This window comes from Mytilus edulis, chromosome 4, assembly GCF_963676685.1.
Source record: "Mytilus edulis chromosome 4, xbMytEdul2.2, whole genome shotgun sequence".
Classification (NCBI taxonomy): Eukaryota; Metazoa; Mollusca; class Bivalvia; order Mytilida; family Mytilidae; genus Mytilus; species Mytilus edulis.
This window is the reverse complement of record NC_092347.1, coordinates 8,641,338-8,661,494: the sequence shown is the minus strand read 5'-3', so window position 1 is coordinate 8,661,494 and position 20,157 is coordinate 8,641,338. Positions and strand designations below refer to the sequence as shown.

The 20,157-nt window shown below is 32.4% G+C and overlaps 1 protein-coding gene across 1 annotated transcript in view; it reads left to right on the top strand.

Annotated features, from left to right (window-relative positions):
• The window catches only part of LOC139518864 (leucine-rich repeat-containing protein 15-like), a 75,513-nt gene that overhangs the window by 18,508 nt on the left and 36,848 nt on the right, over window positions 1-20,157 (top strand). The window contains exons 6-10 of the mRNA XM_071310511.1: window positions 4,051-4,119; window positions 6,008-6,079; window positions 9,719-9,787; window positions 12,103-12,174; window positions 13,837-13,905. Coding sequence (XP_071166612.1) covers window positions 4,051-4,119; window positions 6,008-6,079; window positions 9,719-9,787; window positions 12,103-12,174; window positions 13,837-13,905 — 351 coding nt within the window. The remainder of the gene's footprint in view (window positions 1-4,050; window positions 4,120-6,007; window positions 6,080-9,718; window positions 9,788-12,102; window positions 12,175-13,836; window positions 13,906-20,157) is intronic.

Sequence of the window (20,157 nt, the reverse complement as noted above, 5' to 3'; positions counted from 1 at the left end):
TCAAGTTGATTGGACTTCATCTTCATCAAAAACTACCTTGACCAAAACATTAACCTGAAGCGGGACGAACGGATGCACGGACGAACGAACGAACGGAGGCACAGACCAGAAAACATAATTCTCCCTTCTATCGTAGGTGGGGCATAAAAATGTAGATGTGGTATGATTGCCAATGAGAAAACTCTTCACAAGAGACTAATATGACATAAAATTAACAACTATAGGTCACCGTACGGCCTTCAACAATAAGCAAAGCCCATACCGCATAGTCAGCTATAAAAGGCACCGAAATGACAATGTAAAACAATTCAAACGAGAAAACTAACCGCCTTATTTATGTATGTATGTTTGTATTGTTCACACATTGTTGTCAATATAATAACAGCCAGAGCTATTTAGAAAAACAGGTTTTATCCACCATTTTCTACATAACAAAATGTCTGTACCTAGTCAGGAATATGTTGTTGTACATTCGTTTAATGATTTTAAGCTTTGGATTTCGACATTTGATTCGGGATTTTCCGTTTTGAATTTTCTTCAGAGTTTGGTATTTTTGTGATTTTACTTTTTACAGAGGATGACATTGAGGTCACTCCGATGTATTGTTATCGCTTAAATTTCCGTCATTCATAAATTCTAGTCAAATTAGTTTTCGGTTTTCAACACCAGTGAAAAAAGTGCATTTTCATACCTGCGATTTCTGTTTTCCGGTTGTACGATGTTTCAACAAAATATGGTGGTGAAAATTTGACTGAATTATTATATCTTAATAAATACGATTTTATATGTTTAATTGGTGTTTCAGAAAGAGGTCAGGTGCTCTTGTTCATTCATAAAATTATCGTTCATTCATAAATTTATCGTAAAATAAAAATCACTACACAGGTTATACGTATAGTGTAAATGTAAATGACCACCTGTAATCTAAAAATAGCGGTCTCACTAATAACGACAAGAAGAACATTTAGCGACAAGAAGCGTCAAGAACGGACAAGAAGAATAAATTAAGCGACAAGAAGACTATTTAGCGACATGAAAACTTCTCGTACCGCATGAGGATGACACATATCAAATGAACAATTATGTGTGGGACTTAGATTTAAGAAATGATGTCAAAGTGACACTATGAAAATATTTTTAGTAAGCTGAAATATATATTTATTTTTTACATGTTTATGTCTTGTAAGTTATTTTATTTCTGTCCCATTTTTCAACATTAGCGTCTCGAAAGGGGAAATGTTTTAACTGAATGGTTAATTTAAATTAATTATGAAAATTGTTAAAATTAAATAAATAAAAGTAAATATTGCCCAGTTACAAACACTACCAGGGGATAATCCATAATTACCCCCAACTTTAGCCTGGTAAACTTGTTGTCTCCTTGTGAAATATAAAACATATTAAAAATGATTTCCTGCTTAAATCTTTTATTGATATAAAGTCAAAACCTTCTTGCTTTTCACTAGACAACCATGTCCTGTCAGGTTTAATTCTTATATATGTAGATGAAAAATAAAAGTGTCCAAAAACATTAACATGGCAGCAATTACTTTTACAGCCTTTAATGCTTCAGTTTGATATTTTTTACAGAAGAGTGTCCACCATGCATTTGCACTGCACTATAATAATAGTAGAATAGAATTATCATATATACAAATAGATGAAAATGATATTTATCGGTCGTCCAACTGTCTATATCAATCTGCTCAGCTCTTAATAAAACTTCATATCACGGCTTTGTGACGTCAAATACGTTGACCTGGCCTTAATAACTTTGACCCGGACATATCAACGACGTAATAATGTTTGAACCGACGTTGATAAGTTTGACCCGAACTTATCAAGTCAACTTCCGGTTGCTGGTGAAACTAAGACAATACTTCCAAAAGACGCAAATGCAGCCCGATAAATCGATTATCAGGTTATCGGCATATTAATATTGTAAAATATCAGCTGCTCGACATAATATGAAGGATTTTTGATCTCGTTCGCTGCGCTTACTCGACAAAAAGCTTAATATTATGTCTCGCAGCTGATATTTTACGATATCAACATGCAGACAACCTGATAATCGGTAAATACATGCAATCGTAATATTAATAATATATATAACAACAAACCAGTGTATTCTCTACGACTATTATTATACAAGTATAATAGTCCAAGGTATACTGATTTCTTGCACTACAATATAATAGTTATTACGGTGAGGTTGAATTTCCTGTCATTTATTCATCATCCAAGCACGAACTTGTATCAGAAAAAATATCTCTGTAAATTAACCCAAGTTTCAGGTATAGAGATGTGATATGTTTCTGTGACATGTGCTTTTGACCATCCACAAGAACCTGTGGTCATCCGATGTTCAGTACTTCAGTACTTTGATTTTTAGATGCCTTTTTTGTTACTTTATCGTTTGATTGCTGTCTTATAAGACATTTGTAGATATCTCTGTTGAGTATAAGACACATTCTATCGTCGAATTTCATTTACAAACCAACAACAGGGATATTCGATATTGTCTTCGTCTATTTGGTTTTTCTATTATGGTTTTGGAAGAATATTGAAATATACAGCTTCCCAGATGAATTTGACCTTGTAGAATTAAAAAAATGCACCAGTTGTAGTGTTCTTACTGCTCGTCCAAGTATTACATATGCCAATTCAAATTCATCTTCACGATAATAATAATATAAAACATCTGTATCAAAGAAGGAGTTGTTCAAATTTTTGTAAACATTGTCCCGTCCTTTGGTCCTTTGATCCCCGAATGTGACCTACCAATTAAATTTATCACCGGATGTGTATTCACATGAGCAACACCACAGACGACCATCATTGTTTTTTTGGGTTTTTTTTTTTTTTTTTTTTTTGTCTTCATATACTGTCGTTAAATAGTTTGCAGTGAATGAGATTAAACAATTTGCGAATCAAAACGGACAGTTCGGTAAGGGCCATATTACGTCCCGATTATAAAGTTTAATGCTACAAGATAACAAATGTTTTAAGTTGTCTTAAAGACATGTGAGAAAGTTAAATATAACTATTTGTTTCAAAGTTTTATTCTGTAGCGTTGATTTTTACATCCAAAATAGATCAAAATAAAACATTGTGACGATATATGACAAAATTGCCCGGAATTCAACCAAAGTTAGAACCAGGAAACATAGAGTGCAGGCGTCGACAAACTAAATATTCAAGTTTAATATGTCAAATGTCATTACAAAACATAATTTTTGTCCACGTATGAGCTCTATGTTTCCTGTCCAATAATCATTGGAAATTTACCAATTTTCATTGATTTTTCGTGGAAAATAAAAATGAAGACTGTTAATGACGTCATCAGTAGAACGTAGTAACTTTTCAACAAAAAAGTTTATTTCATATCTAGGGACTGTATAATTATAAGCTATTAATCATTTTGATATTGGTCAATAAATCGTGATTTAAAATTTAAGCTTAAAGACGAGGGCCATTTTAGGGCCTTATCGAACCCACTCTTTCAAGCACTAAATCTAAACAAATTACATTCAAATGTTGTATTTTAAAAGTCAAACAAATAAAGTAAACATTACTTTAGATTTTGAATGGTTAAAACTGAAATTTGCAACAACAATAGAAAATCATACCCCGATCTCCTACTAAAATTCTTCGTCGCTCTATAAATGTTTAGTTCTTAACGCTATTCGGTTACGAGACGATACTACAATAACGTTCCTTTGTTAACTGTAAGTATGAACAACCAAAACACCATTCTTTATTGAAAGCCAATCGAAGCAAAGCGCCTGCAGATCATAGAATATATTCGTCGCTGCAAAGCATTTTTTAAACTCTGTCTCAATTTGAAATATGCAACATTTGTCAAGAACTTTTAACTTGCTATCATAACGAGGAAGAACCTGAAAATATTCATGTGAAAAAATGTATTGATAACATGTATTGAACTGGTTAACAAGATAATTGTCTGTTTTGACAGATGTGACGATTTCTTATTATAATTTTGTTATCATCATTTATATCGCCTATTAATTTCATATATTCTAATTTTAGGTATTTAGATGAAAACATGATCTATGATGCGTTGTTTATTGAATATCTACCAACGACATTGGTTATGTTGTAAGTTACATAGCTTTCTATATATCTTTTGTCCTCATGTTTAATCACTACATTTTACGTTAAATTTTATTACAAGTATTGACGTTAAATGGTGATACAAACATATGTGTACTATAGTTGTATACGAGAACATACGGAACACAGACATAAATTTAGGATCGAGTAGTTAAATGATAAACCAAACATACCATCAGATGTAATTTGGTCCCTTGTGGAGGGCTGTCTCATTGGCAATCATACCACAACTTCTTTCCTATGCATCAAATGTAATATTTACAAATTTACAGATCTAACATTGTTGGGTTGATGTTTAGACCAGTATATATATATATATATGTATATATATATGTAATAGACAGTTACATTATAACCCATTTGTTTCGTTTATGTGTTGATAACATTTGGAATACTTGGTTTAATAGCTTCCTTGTGAGCAGCAACCCTCTATCAAGAATATCATGATAGGAAATGCAAGCACGGGAATATCGTATCAATTGGGAGATATATACCCCGTATGCAGGTGCTGCTTGAGTGTTGCTACTTAGGAATGAAAAGTTCACTATTGGAAAGCTGACATCATCTCTTTTGTCGTAAAGTTTTGTTTTCAATTGACCCTCATTGTCAATTTCTAGATGCAAGTCAAGATATGAGGCCGACTTAACTGTATCTGTTGTATCCTTTATTTCTAGATCGATGGGATAGATGCATTCAACATAGTCACAAAATTTTGAATTATTTAGTGAAAGAACATCATCTTTATAGCGTAAACTAGAGTTAAAGGATATTGCTAACTTCTTATAGTTCTTCCTGAGAAGTCAACAATTGAAGATTGTGCTCAATACATTACAGATGAGTTGCGTCGGATGGAAATCTGACCTTAGGCACTTTATCAATACAATTGTTATTCAAGCTGGATGAAAAAGTGGTTGTTTTTAAGATCCTTACAAAATAGACAAAACCATCATCGCTTATCTTGTATTTGAATTTTCCAAAACCGATAGAAGTTGATTAATTTCTGATACTTGACATGAATACGTACACTAGCATTTGGTCGCTTTCTATACGACGCATCTGAATTACATAATATTTATTAAGAAATAAACAAACATAAAATTCCTAGATACAGTACAAAATGACACTTTTTGTCAATCCCATGTGTTTCCGATTGGTTGTTTACTCGTCATAGCCCATTCCAGAAAGCGTTCTGGTTCATTGTATGGATTGTTCAATCACTCAGGGACATGTCTAAAAAAAAATTATGGGAAATTTATACTATGCAAAAATAGAGTGATAATTCTAGTGTTTTCGAATAAATAAACTCATCATATAGACAATTAAGGCGACACCAGTGTACCGATGTTCAAACTTCATTATTCAATCAAGAATATAGAAATAAAGTTAACAAAAAAAGAAGGAACCACATATCCCAAAAAATCAATAGGTTAAGCTTATCTTGTTTCATATGCTTCCACCACCCTTCATTTTAATTCATCCTCAATTCAAATTTCAATATCGGAAATGGGACACATATGGTAAAATTACAGATAAGACGACCATTAAGCAAATTGTATCTAGACATCTAAGACTACGAAAAAAAAATCTATGCGGAGCGCCTATTACAACCCCGGTTTAAGATGGTATCTGTGGTACTCAAGGTTTAGTTTTCTATATAATATTTTGCACACTGTGGTTTGAGTTTCGTCCTGCTTCGTTACGTTTGGGATTTTTTTTTCATGGCTTTGTCAGTTTGTCTTTACTGATGATTGTCTTCTGTTTGTCTATTACTGTGAAATGCTAGAGGAGATGTAGTCTAGCAGTGTTTTTTATTACCTATATGACTTTGCTCAATGATTCTCAGATTTTTTATATATACATTTATTTCAATCAGATCGTTGAAAAACAATTCTCTCGATGACATAGCGAATGGAACATTCTATAGATTAATTCAGTTAGTGTACCTGTAAGTATATATCTATTTATAACAAAAAGGGTTAGTTTACTTATCAGCGAATTCTTTCTTTATTCATTATCCTGTTTTTACATGTAGTTATACTTCTTAAGACGGTTTGTTGGTAGTATTTGAAAAAGTTTAATTTTGATTTTGTCTAATTTGTTTTAAAAGATTGCTTGGATTTCTTACAATCAAGAGTAAAAACACAAAAATACTGAACTCCGAGGAAAATTCAAAACGGAAAGTCCCTAATCAATGGCAAAATCAAAAACTCGAACCATCAAGCGAATGGAAAACAACTGTCATATTTCTGGCTTTGTACAGACATTTTCGTATGTAGAAAATGATGGATTGAACCTGGTTTTATAGCTAGGTAAACTTCTCACATGTGTGACAGTCGCATCAAATTCCATTATATTGACAACGATGTGCGAACAAAATAAACAAACATAATGGGTAAAATACCAAAAATAGGGGAACAGCAGTCAACATTGTGTTATAATCTTTTTTTTTATTTTTTTTTTTATTTTTTACATAAAGACAGAAAACATTCAAGCAGGATTATACACATGTACAGTTTCAATTTTGATCTTTAATAAGATATTATTATGACAACTCTAAATAGCAAGACATAAAAAATATAACTATAATTTTCGTACCACTTATAAAATATTGTAATAACAACCATTTTTTTATCTGTATATTCTTTTTGTGTAGGCGATAAGGAATTTACTGTATATTGTTCTATTCTAATTCAGTATTTCAAATATGCAATACTACCTTTCACAGAAGGTTTTTCTCCTGAATTTATGCAGCTATAAATATAAAATGTGTTATAATCCTTATCACTATAAATAAAATTGAGAATGGAAATGGGGAATGTGTCAAAGAGATAACAACCCGACTATAGAACTAATTTAACCTTATCAATAGTTTTTTTTATAGTGCAAATAAAAAAACACAAATCTTTCTTAATTCACCAAATCTTTAAACAACGTCACCGAAAAATATAGATGTGATATCCCGTTTTAAATAGATTCCTACAAGTAACGTCAAACTTCATTATCAATATAATAAGATTATTTAACAAATTTTATTTAGTAAAATTGAGGTATTTAAAACTGACTTTGTAATTTATTTTTTTTATAAATGATAGCGTTTTTGAATCCCAGAGGAGACTATAAACATGAGCAGGTTAAAGAAAAGGAGTGGGGAAATATATACGTGAGAAAAAGGAATAAATAAAGGCAACAGTAGTATACCGCTGTTCGAAACTCATAAATCGATAGAAAAAAACAAATCCGGGTTACAAACCAAAACCAAAATAAAAAAGAACTCAAGGATAAAAAATAAGATTTAAAATATTGTTGTGTGAAAAAAGGCTTCTTAGACGTACATTCTCATATAGAATGTCTCCTTTAAAGAAAGAATTCCCGTTTTAAGAAAAGGACAAGTTTAGTTGTTCATATAAGTTTCATTAGAAGTCGATTTCTTGGACTTTACATCAGCAGAGCAATTATTCATTATTTCGATCGAAATGGCATTAATTTTTATCATCATTATCATACACAATATATTAACAATCAAGCATTTATTGCAGATATCATATGTAAAATTAAGATTTGGTACGACTGCAAAAGAGGGACTAAAGATACCTGAAGGAAAGTCAAACTCATAGATTGAAAATAAACTGGCAACGCCATGGCTAAAAATAAAAAAAAAAACAGACAAAAAATAGTAAAGAAGACACAACATAGAAAACTAAAGACTAAGCAACACGAACCCCACCAAAAACTGGGGGTGATCGCAGGTGTTCCGGAAGGGTTAGCAGATCCTGCTCCACATGTGGCAAACGAAACAACTCTTCACAAGAAACCAAATACCAAAATTATTTATAGATTATTCCATAGCATTTCCAATACCGGCCCTATAAGCAGACTCCATTATGGAACCGAGGGTTTTAGCCCAAGATCGAAGTATGTGTCGAGGGCTGATATGGAAAACCCATTCAATGATATATTTGTTAGACCCAGATCGACGTCCGGCCTCTAATCGACGTCCGTACCTCAAATCGACGTCTAAATCTGACGTTACATTCACAAATCGACGTCCAATATTTTGATACTCTAATCGACGTCCAGTTTTATTTTTTTGTGTTATGTATAATTGACAAAACTGGACTTGCACATGTTTTGTAGGGTTCAACATTATGGCAAGTACATTTTCTAACATTTATAAATACTTTCCATCTGATATCTTTTCAGTTCAATAGTGTAGTTTGTGTCTAAAACGGACGTTGATTAGAGAAGCTAAAAATTGGACGTCGATTAGAGAAGCTAAAAATTGGACGTCGATTAGAGAAGCATAAATTGGCCGTCGATTTGGAATGTTATTTCATTGTGACGTCAGATTTGGACGTCGATTTGAGCAACGGACGTCGATTAGAGACCGGACGTCGATCTGAGTCTTACATATTAATAACATTTTACACTATAAAATTAATACCTCACCTAGCCTGAAGGTCCAAGTTAGCCTCTTTCATCATTTGGTGTCCGTCGTCCTCTTCGTCGGCGTCTGTGTCCTTATTATTTAAAAACAAATCCTCTCTGAAACTATTGGGCAAATTTAACAAAACTTGGCGACAATCATCATTGAGAAATCCTCTTAATAAAATGTGTCCGATGATCCCCCGCCAAACAAGATAGCCGACGTGGCTAAAAATAGAACATAGGGGTCAAATGCAGTTTTTAGTTAAAACTCTGAAACTAAGTATTTTGAGCAGATCTGACATCAGGTAAATATGTTCATCAGGTTCAGATGTTGTGTACCAAGTCAGGAAAATGGCTGTTGTTATCTAATAGTTATTTTATGTGTGTTTGTTGCATTGTCGTTTGTTTTTTGTTCACCTCAGTGTTTATGTTGTTTCGTTGTGTTCCTCTTATTGTTGATGTGTTTCCCTCGGTTTCAGTTTGTAACCCGGATTTGTCTTTGTTTTAATCGATTTATATCTTTCGAACAGCGGTATACTACTGTTGCTTTTTTTTTTTGGATTTAGCAGCCCTTAAATTTTCAGACCTGAATTGGTAATTTTAAGGAAATTATGCAGTTTTTGGTTATTATCTGCAACATTTTTTAAAGTATCTAATCATAACTTATATCTTATATCTTATAATCTATAGTATCTAAAAAAAAATGAATAAAAATTTTAAACTTTTTTACATGATTTAATAAACATTAGATGCAGGTGGACCTTTAGTTGAGGTTTCAATTTGTTTTTGTATGTTTCTTTCTTGATTAATATTTTTAGCATTACGATCCAATACTACCCCAATAATTCCCGCAACTTCCCCGATAATCAAAAAAGTGTGCATTGTTTCTAGCAACGATGTCATAATTGGATACACATGAGTTTATGTTTCTTTAAACGCTGCGCTGTTCAAACGGTTTTATAAAAGGTTTGTGTTCATAATGCAAAACAATTGATACATTGCTATAAGAAGTATTTAAATTAAAAAAAAAATACCAATCTCCATTGCAAATTTTAAAAGAGGAGGTCATTAAATCAAACAAAATCAAACACGTATTTGACTACCTTCGTTTTTTTTTAGAAACCTGGCTTATTTTTTATATACTTGTATATATTTATAGGTATTTAGATGGTAACAAGATTTCTGACTTGTCTTTTGTTTACTCGTTATCAAATTCATTAAGACACTTGTAAGTATTGCAAATTATGTAAGTAAATCTCAAAGCTTTATCTTTTAAAGTCCTAACATGTGGTTTACATCTACTGCTGGTGGCATTTCGTCCTCGAGGGTATCACCAGCCTAGAATCCAACACCTCGGTGTTGACATGAATATCAATTTTATGGTAATTTTATAAATTTCCTGTTGAAAAAACTTTGAATTTTTCAAAAAACTAAGGATTTTCTTATCCCAGGAATAGATAACCTTAGCCGTATTTGGCACAACTGTTTGGAATTTTGAGTCATCAATGCTATTCAACTTTGTACTTGTTTGGCTTCATAACTATTTTGATCTGAGCGTCACTGATGAGTTTTATGTAGACGAAACGCGCGTCTGGCGTATTGAATTATAAGCTTCGTACCTTTGATAACTAATTACAACCAATTAGCTTATATTTAGATGTAAAACATTTCTATTCTCCTATATAATTATCATTATGTGCATTAACTTATTATTACGCATGTAATTGTGTGTTCAGATTGTTAAAGAAAACTCGACATTCTATTAACCTCTGAAATGAAAAAAGAAATCGTAATACGATCCATTAAGAGAAATCTCAGACGAACTCCACATGTTTAACATTTCCTACAATACTTAAGCCATTTGTATTGTCAATAACACTTTCATGAATTGCTATTTGAGATTCTTTACCAAAGAATGAGATAAGTGATTGTACACTTATAACATATTCGTGGTCACTTTTGGCACATACTTTCACACCAATGAACCAACTCACATGATTGCCGCGAGTGAACTTTGTCATGATCAACCACGAATTGTATAGTTGATTGAGAAGGAACACCATCTCAAACGCAGGCCCAGTTATGTCGTATTAACTATATAATGGAATTCTGCTTGATGATTGCTGCATAAAATGAAACGTTGGCCTCCGAATATTAAAATATTTCTCTGTCATAAAGTTTAGTTCTCAAATGCCTTTTTGTAATGTAATGCAGCCTGTTATACCATTTGGTTCAACGCAAATAATGTTTTCATTATTTTGAAAGTGGTGTGGAGTTGTTGTCACTTAAGACGTGATGTTTGCGTTGCAAATTTTTCTAATGCATTTTCTAATATCCCATTCAGGCTAACTTAATAGTATCATGTCATTCAAGAGGGATCACTTTCATCGCACAATATGTCTTGTTCAGTTTGAAGAAGGCATTATGAAACACATTTTATACGGAAGATTTTTATAGAAATAAACTATATTCATCAAATATGTTTATTGTTTACAAGATTTTTTATTAAAGATTTGAAAATTCTTAACTTTTGTTCTTTTTTCTGATGTTTATTGGGAAAAGTTAGTCATAAAGAGGTTTAAATAACACTTAATTGGAAAATAACAACGAATAAGATTTACGCAATTGCATTATTCTTTACATACTAGAAGGGAAGTTCTGTGAAAAAAGACCGACTTGTACTTTATAATAAAGTAATTTAACATAAAAAAAAACGAACTCGCAGGAAAATTCAAATATTCAGTTGAAAAGAAATTACGCATAAAACGAAGGATATTTTTGGGAACTATTTGGTGTCTCAAAATGGTTGAAGTTCTAAAAAGCAAGATCAAATCATGGTCAAGTTTCTTTAACTTCCCGATGCTTTTGATTTTTTTACTTGTTTTATTCGAGTGTCTCTTATCAGTCGTATGTAGACGAAGCTTGCGTCTTTTGTACAAATGAATGAGCTTGGTATCTTTGATATGATCTAGGCTGAATGAATTTGATAATAACTTATAGAAAAAAACTCAGGTAAATCAGTCTAAATTCTGTAAATCAAATATTCCAATCTGTTCATGCGGTCTTTGGTGAATGTTTGTTTTATTGGCAATCACTTGACATCCTATTTTCAATATATCAAATTTATTATTCTTTCATGCAACGTTTTTTACTAAAAAAAAAAAGCTACAAAGTTAAATTATGATTGGGTATATTTACAATTTAGTGAAAACACATCGTGAAAACAGACTGTGATAGTTTTTACATTCTTAAATCTAAGTTATGAAATAGTGGTTGTTCATTTTGTACGGCAAATAACAAAGTAAAAACATCAATGAAATACTCATCTAACAAGTTCATTTCTAAAAAAGTCATATAATTTAAGAGCTTGTGTTTTATATCAAATTTAATCTAATATAGAATTAAAGCCTACATAAAAATTACCAAGATATTTATTTTAACGCTAAACTTGAAGAAAATACTTCACAAGTTTAATCTATGGGATTTCTTTAACAGAGACGAACATAGAATCATTTTTTTAATATATAAAATGTGTATTTTTAGGTCCTTGAATAATAATTCAATAAGTGACGTACCCGATAACCAATTCGATAGATTTACCGGACTACGGTCCTTGTAAGTAAAATAATTATGTTTGAAAACTCAATTTGCCGGGAACAGATGTTTATATTTTCGAAACATTATATAAAAAAGAAGATGTGGTATGATTGCCAATGAGACAACTATCCACAAAAGACCAAAATGACACAAACATTAACAACGATAGGTCACCGTACGGCCTTCAACAATGAGCAAAGCCCATACCGCATAGTCAGCTATAATAGGCCCCGATAAGACAATGTAAAACAATTCAAACGAGAAAACTAACGGCTTCATTTATGCAATAAAATAAACCAAAAACAAATATGTTACACATAAACAAACGACAACCACTGAATTACAGGCTCCTGACTTGGGACAGGCACATACATAAATAATGTGGCGGGGTTAAACATGTTAGCGGGATCCCAACCCTCCCCCTAACCTGGGACAGTGGTATAACAGTACAACATAATAACGAACTATAAAAATCAGTTGAAAATGGCTTAACTCATCAGATGGACAAAAATACAAGTGGACGTGACCGGGTACTTATACATCCCGACACAAAAAGACACAATGAACAGAACTGAGAGTACTCGCAGTTATCTGACAGCTAGTTCCAAGCCACTAACAACTAATAAAAAAATCATGCATCTAAGACTAAACAATCAATCTGTACACATCCAACATCCAATGGATTTAGCGTAAAAGACGTCATAAACAGCCAGAGAAAAACGTGACCTTGTGCAATGCCAAGTTACAGGTATCGACAGATTGTAGATCCATGAATATGTATATGTATATAACATACTAGTAATATTTAGTTAGCTTTTAATTTACTGATAACAAAATTTATAGTTATACCAATAATAAAATATTCAATGATCTTATTACAGTGTTGAATAGGTAACCTTTTGGAATAAGTTTATTTAAAGGAGCGACAAGTTTACATGGATCCTTTCTAAATTTCCGGGCACGGATAACAACATTTATGGGTTTTTTTATAACTTTTTTGGATTCGAGCGTCACTGATGATTCTTTTGTAGACGAAACGCGCGTCTGGCGTATATATAAAATTTAGTCCTGGTATCTATGATGAGTTTATTTATATATTCGTCAGTTCAAATCAGTAATAGCAGAACAAGTAGTCAACACCAAGTGAACAGTAACTGACAGACATTTGAAAAAGCAAATGCTTTGTTGTTAAGTTCCAATCTGACCACTAATTGAATACAAATTCGGGTTTGTTACATTTCGGTGTTGTGTCTCTGTTGTGGCGTAGTTCTCTTATATTTGATACGTTTCCCTCACTTTTAGTTTGTAACCCGGATTTTTTTTTCTCTATCGATTTATGAATTTTGAACAGCGGTATAAGTCTCACTGGACAAGTCTCGCGAACACTTAATCTCTCTGGATTGGGCTTGAACGAGTGTATGTGATCGACAGTGTGGACCTAGCTTGAGACATGTGAGAGGGGTCGTTGTACACGCGTAATTAGAACGTATAGGCATGTTGAAAACTTTAAATTTAAAATAAAAACCAATACCGTAAAGAACTATATAAAACAACTAAATTAAATAAACATTAGTTATGTTCATTTCAACATAAAGAAAAGCATAAGATAATTTATTTCATCATATACTTTAACTTTTAAAATTATATTAATGTAAATATCAATTATATTGTCTTTTGTAGGTATTTAGATGGTAATATGATTGATGACCTGTCATTTATTGAGTCTCTGTCGTCAACCTTGTCTACTCTGTAAGTCATATATTTTAAGACTCAGATGTTATAAGTTGTTGGTAACGCTTGTCGTTACTGTTGGTAATGTTGAGGTTTTAGACCGTTATGTCATTGTCGACGTTTTTGGTTTTGTTTTGCATTTAGCGTCGGCTTAAATGATTTGATAAAATGTTCTTCCATCTCTTATCGACATGTGTCACATGTTCTGTTGGATTTGTGAAAAGGTATTGTTCCAAATTTTACACATACCCGTAAACAAAGAGTTATACCGGTTTGTCCTATATTTATTGTTCAGCAATTCACTCGAGGTAAGCAATATATCAAATTGGATGACTTCACATTTATATAGATTTTTTTTAAATTTTATTAAACATTTCATGTTATTGTTCTCCAAAAATATTTCTATCCTTTTGAGCAGATAACACATCTAGTATCCCAACACTCTATTACTGAATTGTTATCCTGAATCGAGTCGAATTTGACTTGTATCAAGGGATTTTTTTAAGTTTTTGTGTTGCCGGCGATTGTATAGTAAGTTTTTCTTAAAAGCGAGTTTCATTCTCTAGCTTTGGTGCAGAAACGAGGTATGTCCAAAACGCGCTGTTGTGTCGATATCGACGATATCGATGATATCGATTCGATATCAATACATGACTTTTCGTATGTATGTTGTTATGTCCACATGGCCTGAATCCTCTGTCATGAATGTTGATATCGAATCGATATCGACAAACATCCCATAACTTGAACAACAACCTTAAACCTCTGTCTTTGTTGTCGATATCGACAAACATCCCATAACTTAAACAACGGCCTGAAACCTCTGTCTTTGTTGTGTATATCGACGATACCGAATCGATATCGACAAAAATTCCATTACTGGAACAACGGCCTTAAACCTCTGTCTTGGTTGTCGATATATTTCGATATCGACGATATCGAAAAATATCCCGTTACTTGAACAACGGCCTGAAACCTCTGTCTATGTTTTCGGATATCGACGATATCATATCGATATCGACAAACATCCCATAACTTGAACAACAGCCTTAAACCTCTGTCTTTGTTATCATCGACAATGTCGACACGATATCGAATCGATATCGACAAACGAATACACCGTAACAAAACACACTGTGTATGAACAAACAAGACGTCGATTTCGACAACAACGATACGATATCGAATCAAATTTGACAAAGAAAACATCCAATAGCTTCAACAACAACTAAAATTACATCGTATAAGATATTTAACACTATTAGGATCTTCATTTGACAACACATGAGGGTAATTTGATTATTGATTGGATCATTCAAAAGGGGGACTATATGCGTTTATATTTTTTTTTCTCCGGTTGAAGTTAATCCGTAAAATTTCTCTTAAAGTAAAGTTTACATACGAGTTTGTCAATGTTGGCTATGCATTTAAGAGATCATGTAAAATATCTTAACTTGACATGCATCATACATAGATGTTAACGCAATAAGAATTTATGGTAAGGTCGTCCAAGTATTACGAGGTCTGCGTTTTTCATTTGTTTTTAGTTTCAATATCAAATGTTGGTGTTTGTCCTTGTATGTCTTATTTGTTACTTGGTTTGTCTTTTGTCAACATTTCTTTTAAGATTATGTTTTTTTCTTCTTTTATGTATATCCATATACCATATATCATCGGGGAGAGGTTTAAAATTTTCTATATCGAATCGATATCGTATCGCTGTTGTCGATATCGACGTCCTGTTTGTTCGTACATTTTTTAATTCAGAATTTTTTTATATCGATTTGATATCGTTTTGTTATTGTCGATATTGACGATATCGACAGTATGTATTTTCATGCTATCGTCATTCGACGATATCGATTCGACATCGTACCGAAATTGTCGATATCGACAGTGTGTTTTGTCACGGTGTGTCGCTATCGTGGATGTTTGGTGTGGGCATGTATGAAATATTTTATCGTATGAAACTAAATAGGTCCGGAACTTGTGGTCGTATGTGCATACGAAGGTAATCATTTTATTTTTCGTTTGTTTTTCCTTTTGGGTTCCGACTGTAAAAACGTTATGCCTTTTTTATATCATTATTAATTAACATGTTTGGATAACACTGTTGAGTCCAGTATATTGTAAGTTCATCCATTCTCAATGTCTAAAGTTCATCACCAGGGACCATTGCTTATATCCTTCTGGCCTTACATAAAGGCAACAGTAGTACATCACTGTTCAAAACTCATAAATCCATGGACAAAAAACAAAATCGGGGTCACAAACTAAAACTGAGGGAAACGCATTAAATATAGGAGAACAACGACACAACATTAAAATGTAACACACACAGAAACGGACTAAGTATTAGACAAAATCCTATGAGAATAACAAATATAACATCAAAACCAGTACAGTATGGAATATTCCGTTGTGTAGGAGAAGGATGATAAGAGAGGAATTTTACTATTGATGTGTATCCGTTTTGCTGTAGTATATGTCAGGGATGATCTGAGTACAATATAATATATGTATACATCGTTTATAACAAGTCTAACTATTGAGCTAAATTTATGACATTCAAGCTGAAATTTTAGCAAGCTGTCAAAATTAATTGATGGGGAAGATGAAGGGATATTATCTTTCAGAGAAAAATAGCAAGCGTTTCACTGTTATGAAATTAGAGGCTAAAATATCTTAGCAATCGATAACAAGTATCCAAATGAGATGTAACGCAGTACTATAAAAGAAACTCTTTAGTCTCGAGTTGGACAATGTTGATGAAACCAACGGAGGCAAAATTCGAAATTCTCACGAAAAGCAAATAGACGTTTAAATACAAAAGAACCAATAGAATATTATAGACAACCAAGTCAAAAAAACAAATAATACTACAGAAAAAAAGACCTCGAAATCAGAAACAATGAGCTAAGATTCAAATCTATAAGCTAGAGCGATACATGTTGATGAACTAACTTTACTATTTAAAAGGATTCAAAAGTGCGGTGACATCTTAGTCCAATACAATAAATCTACAAACATTATTATATAAAGAAATCTGTTACAGAAATAAAAACCTGCATGTTTTACAAGAAGACCTTTTATATTATTATACTTCAAGTTAAAATGCCATATTTTGATTGGCTAATACGCAAGTATTAATTTACTCTATCACATGGCTGAGAGGGTGACAATTTTTTTGAATGTTACCCTCTCGTCTAGATCAATAAAAAATTGACAATTTAAAAGAAAATGAATCGAATTTACATCAAGTAATTAAATACAATGCTTAAGTTCTACGTTTTTTGCTCAGAATTTATTATTTGACTGTCAAAATTAAAAAATACAACATCTTGCTTAACTTTGGCTGTTTTTTTATGATTCCTGTAACGTTGTTATGTACGTGACGTCATAGAAAATACTTTTAAAATACAATTAATCTGTAAAAGACAATAAGGATAGGCAATTCAGTATAATAAATTAAAAAAAAACCATAACTGAGAAGGTGACAGAGCAGATTGGTACCTCTCGGAAAATCATTGTCAACCTTGGCTCCGCCGCGGTTGACAGTGTTTTCTCGGGGTAACAATCTGCTCTATCACTCTCTAAGCTATGTGTTATTTATATACTGTCACATTTAAAACGAAACATAACGTATTGTAGAACAAAAAGAGTATGCGATGTTTACTAATGAACAACTGAATCAAGAATAAAAGAAGAATTTGAATGTTTTTTAAAACACAAATGTAACCGTTGTGACCCATTATAAACGGCATCTAATAAGATAAACAACTTACAGTAAATGAATTCCGAACGCAACAAGAAAGAGGTAAACTTTAATTTTTTTCGAAAAACTAAGGAATTTCTTATCCTTAGATTACCTTAGCCGTATTTGGCACAACTGTATGGGATTTTGGGTTCCAAATGCTCTTCACCTTTGTACTTGTTTTGTTTTATAACTATTTGGTCTGAGCGTCACTGATGAGTCTTTTATAGACGAAACGCGCGTCTGGCGTATTTAATTAAATCCTGGTACCTTTGATATATAATTATATGTTATCATGACCCAAACATTCCGATCGAATTTAAAGTTTACCTAAGTGAAAGGTTGAAAAAAATAATAAAAAACAAAGTTCGTCTACAGCCAATGAATTGGAGAAAACACTAAATAAGATCTAAATTTGCATCCGTCGTCTAGTCTGCTTAGTACCGAACAAGACCTATTCCCGAATATGACTGTTTTGCCCTAGTGTGAATTTGCATTGCCATTAGACGTGTATCGGTATTTATTCATTCAACATTTATGTATTTAGTTGTTTCTTTTGTAAGTCTGGTTGCCTATTGTGTGTTATGTCCAGGTTATGTCTTATTGTTTGTGGGTTGTATTCTTTTTTAATTCTACATATGTACGTTAAAATTAAGATAATTAATCAGCTAGCTCATTCATATGATTTTTAGTTTAAAGCAAGTATATATGCATTTGCTTTATTTGCTTCGCGCATTTGTTTATTTAGAAGGAATACCAACATGGTTAGAAAATACAAATAATAGTACCATTACTAACACAATTCTATATTAACATTTTTATTATGGTTAGAAAAAACATGACAAAATCATTACAAATTGATCCATTTTTATAGTTTATTTTTAGAAATTTACCTGTGACGTAACTTTTTGTTGACGAACAGTTTATAATTCTTTTGTGGTGTACATGGTGTATTGGTTTTTTACTGTCCTAAGCTAACGGGAGGTGTCCGTTGTTTTTTTCTGTTAATTACATCTTAGATAATGACCTATTTTATTATTTTTAGCGCACATAGCCCAAAGGGCCAAGTGAGCTTTTCTCATCATTTGGCTTCCGTCGTCGGTCGTTCGTCGTCCGTCGTTAACTTTTACAAAAAATTAGCCTCTGAAACTAATTGGCCAAATTTAACAAAACCTAGCCACGATCATAATTAGGGTATCTAGTCTAAAAAAAAGTTCCCAATGACCCGGCCAACCAACGAACATGTCCGCCATGGCGAAAAATAAAACATAGGGGTAAAGTATAGCTTTTGGCTTTTATCTCTGACACCAAAGCATTTAGAGCAAATCTGACACGAGGTTTAATTGTTAATCAAGTCAATATCTATCTACCCTGAAATTTTTCAGACAAATTGGAAAACCTGTTGTTGGGTTGTTGCCCCTGAATTTGTACTTTTTAAGGAAATTGTGCAGTTCTTTTGTTTTTATCTTGAATAATATTATAGATAGAGATAAACTGTAAACAGCAATATTGTTCAGCAAGGTAAGAACTTCAAATAAGTTAAATAACCAAAATGGTCAATTGAACCCTTACGGAGTTATTGTACTTTATAAGAAATCTTCAACAAATTTTCATCAATCTTATGTAATCTTACAAAAATCTTCTTCTCTGAAACTACTGAGACGAATTTGACCAAACTTTGTCACAATCATCATTAGGATATTTAGTTAAAAAATGAGTCCGATGACCCCGCCTGCCAACTAACATGGCCGACCTGGTTGAAAATAGAACATAGGGGTAAAATGCAATTTTTTACTTATATCACTTAAAAGAAAGCAAAGGTACAACGGGTGCATTAATTTATGCATGCGTTGTAAATATAAAAATATCAGGTGAGCGACACAGGCTCCCTGGGTCTCTTTTTTATATGTCATTAGTGTTTTTTCGTTTATTTATACTGTTATCTCTCACATAATGTTGGTATTTAAAACATTGACATATAAGCGGAAGGTTTGGCTAGTCATAAAACTATGTTCAACCCACCATATTTTAATATAATGTCCTGTACCAAGTCGGGAATATTTGAGCTACTAACAAACAGTCCGTTTCTAAATCTGTTGTTGATTGTGTATGAAGCTGTTACGTATTGCTGTTGTTCCGTTGTTTTCCTTTTATAGTTGATGTGTTTATCTCGGTTTTTGGTTTGTGATCCGGATTGGTTCTCGATTAATCGATTTATAACTGTTAAACAACGGTATACAACCGTTGCCTTTCTTTCATTCGAACCAAGAAGAATTCTGAGTTAAAATCTGCTGTGACACTAGACGCGGTGTATGATAAATTTGAAACCGGCAGAATAATATTTCCAAAATAGACAGAAATTCATAATCAATGCGAAGATGAATTGTGACTCCATAGATTAATTAAACAGTATATTACATGCATAGCGAGACCTTCTGATAGGTCAGTCTGAATATTTAAATGACAGAGTCCGAATCGAAAAGTACTTAATAATGCATTCGCAATATAGTCAAATT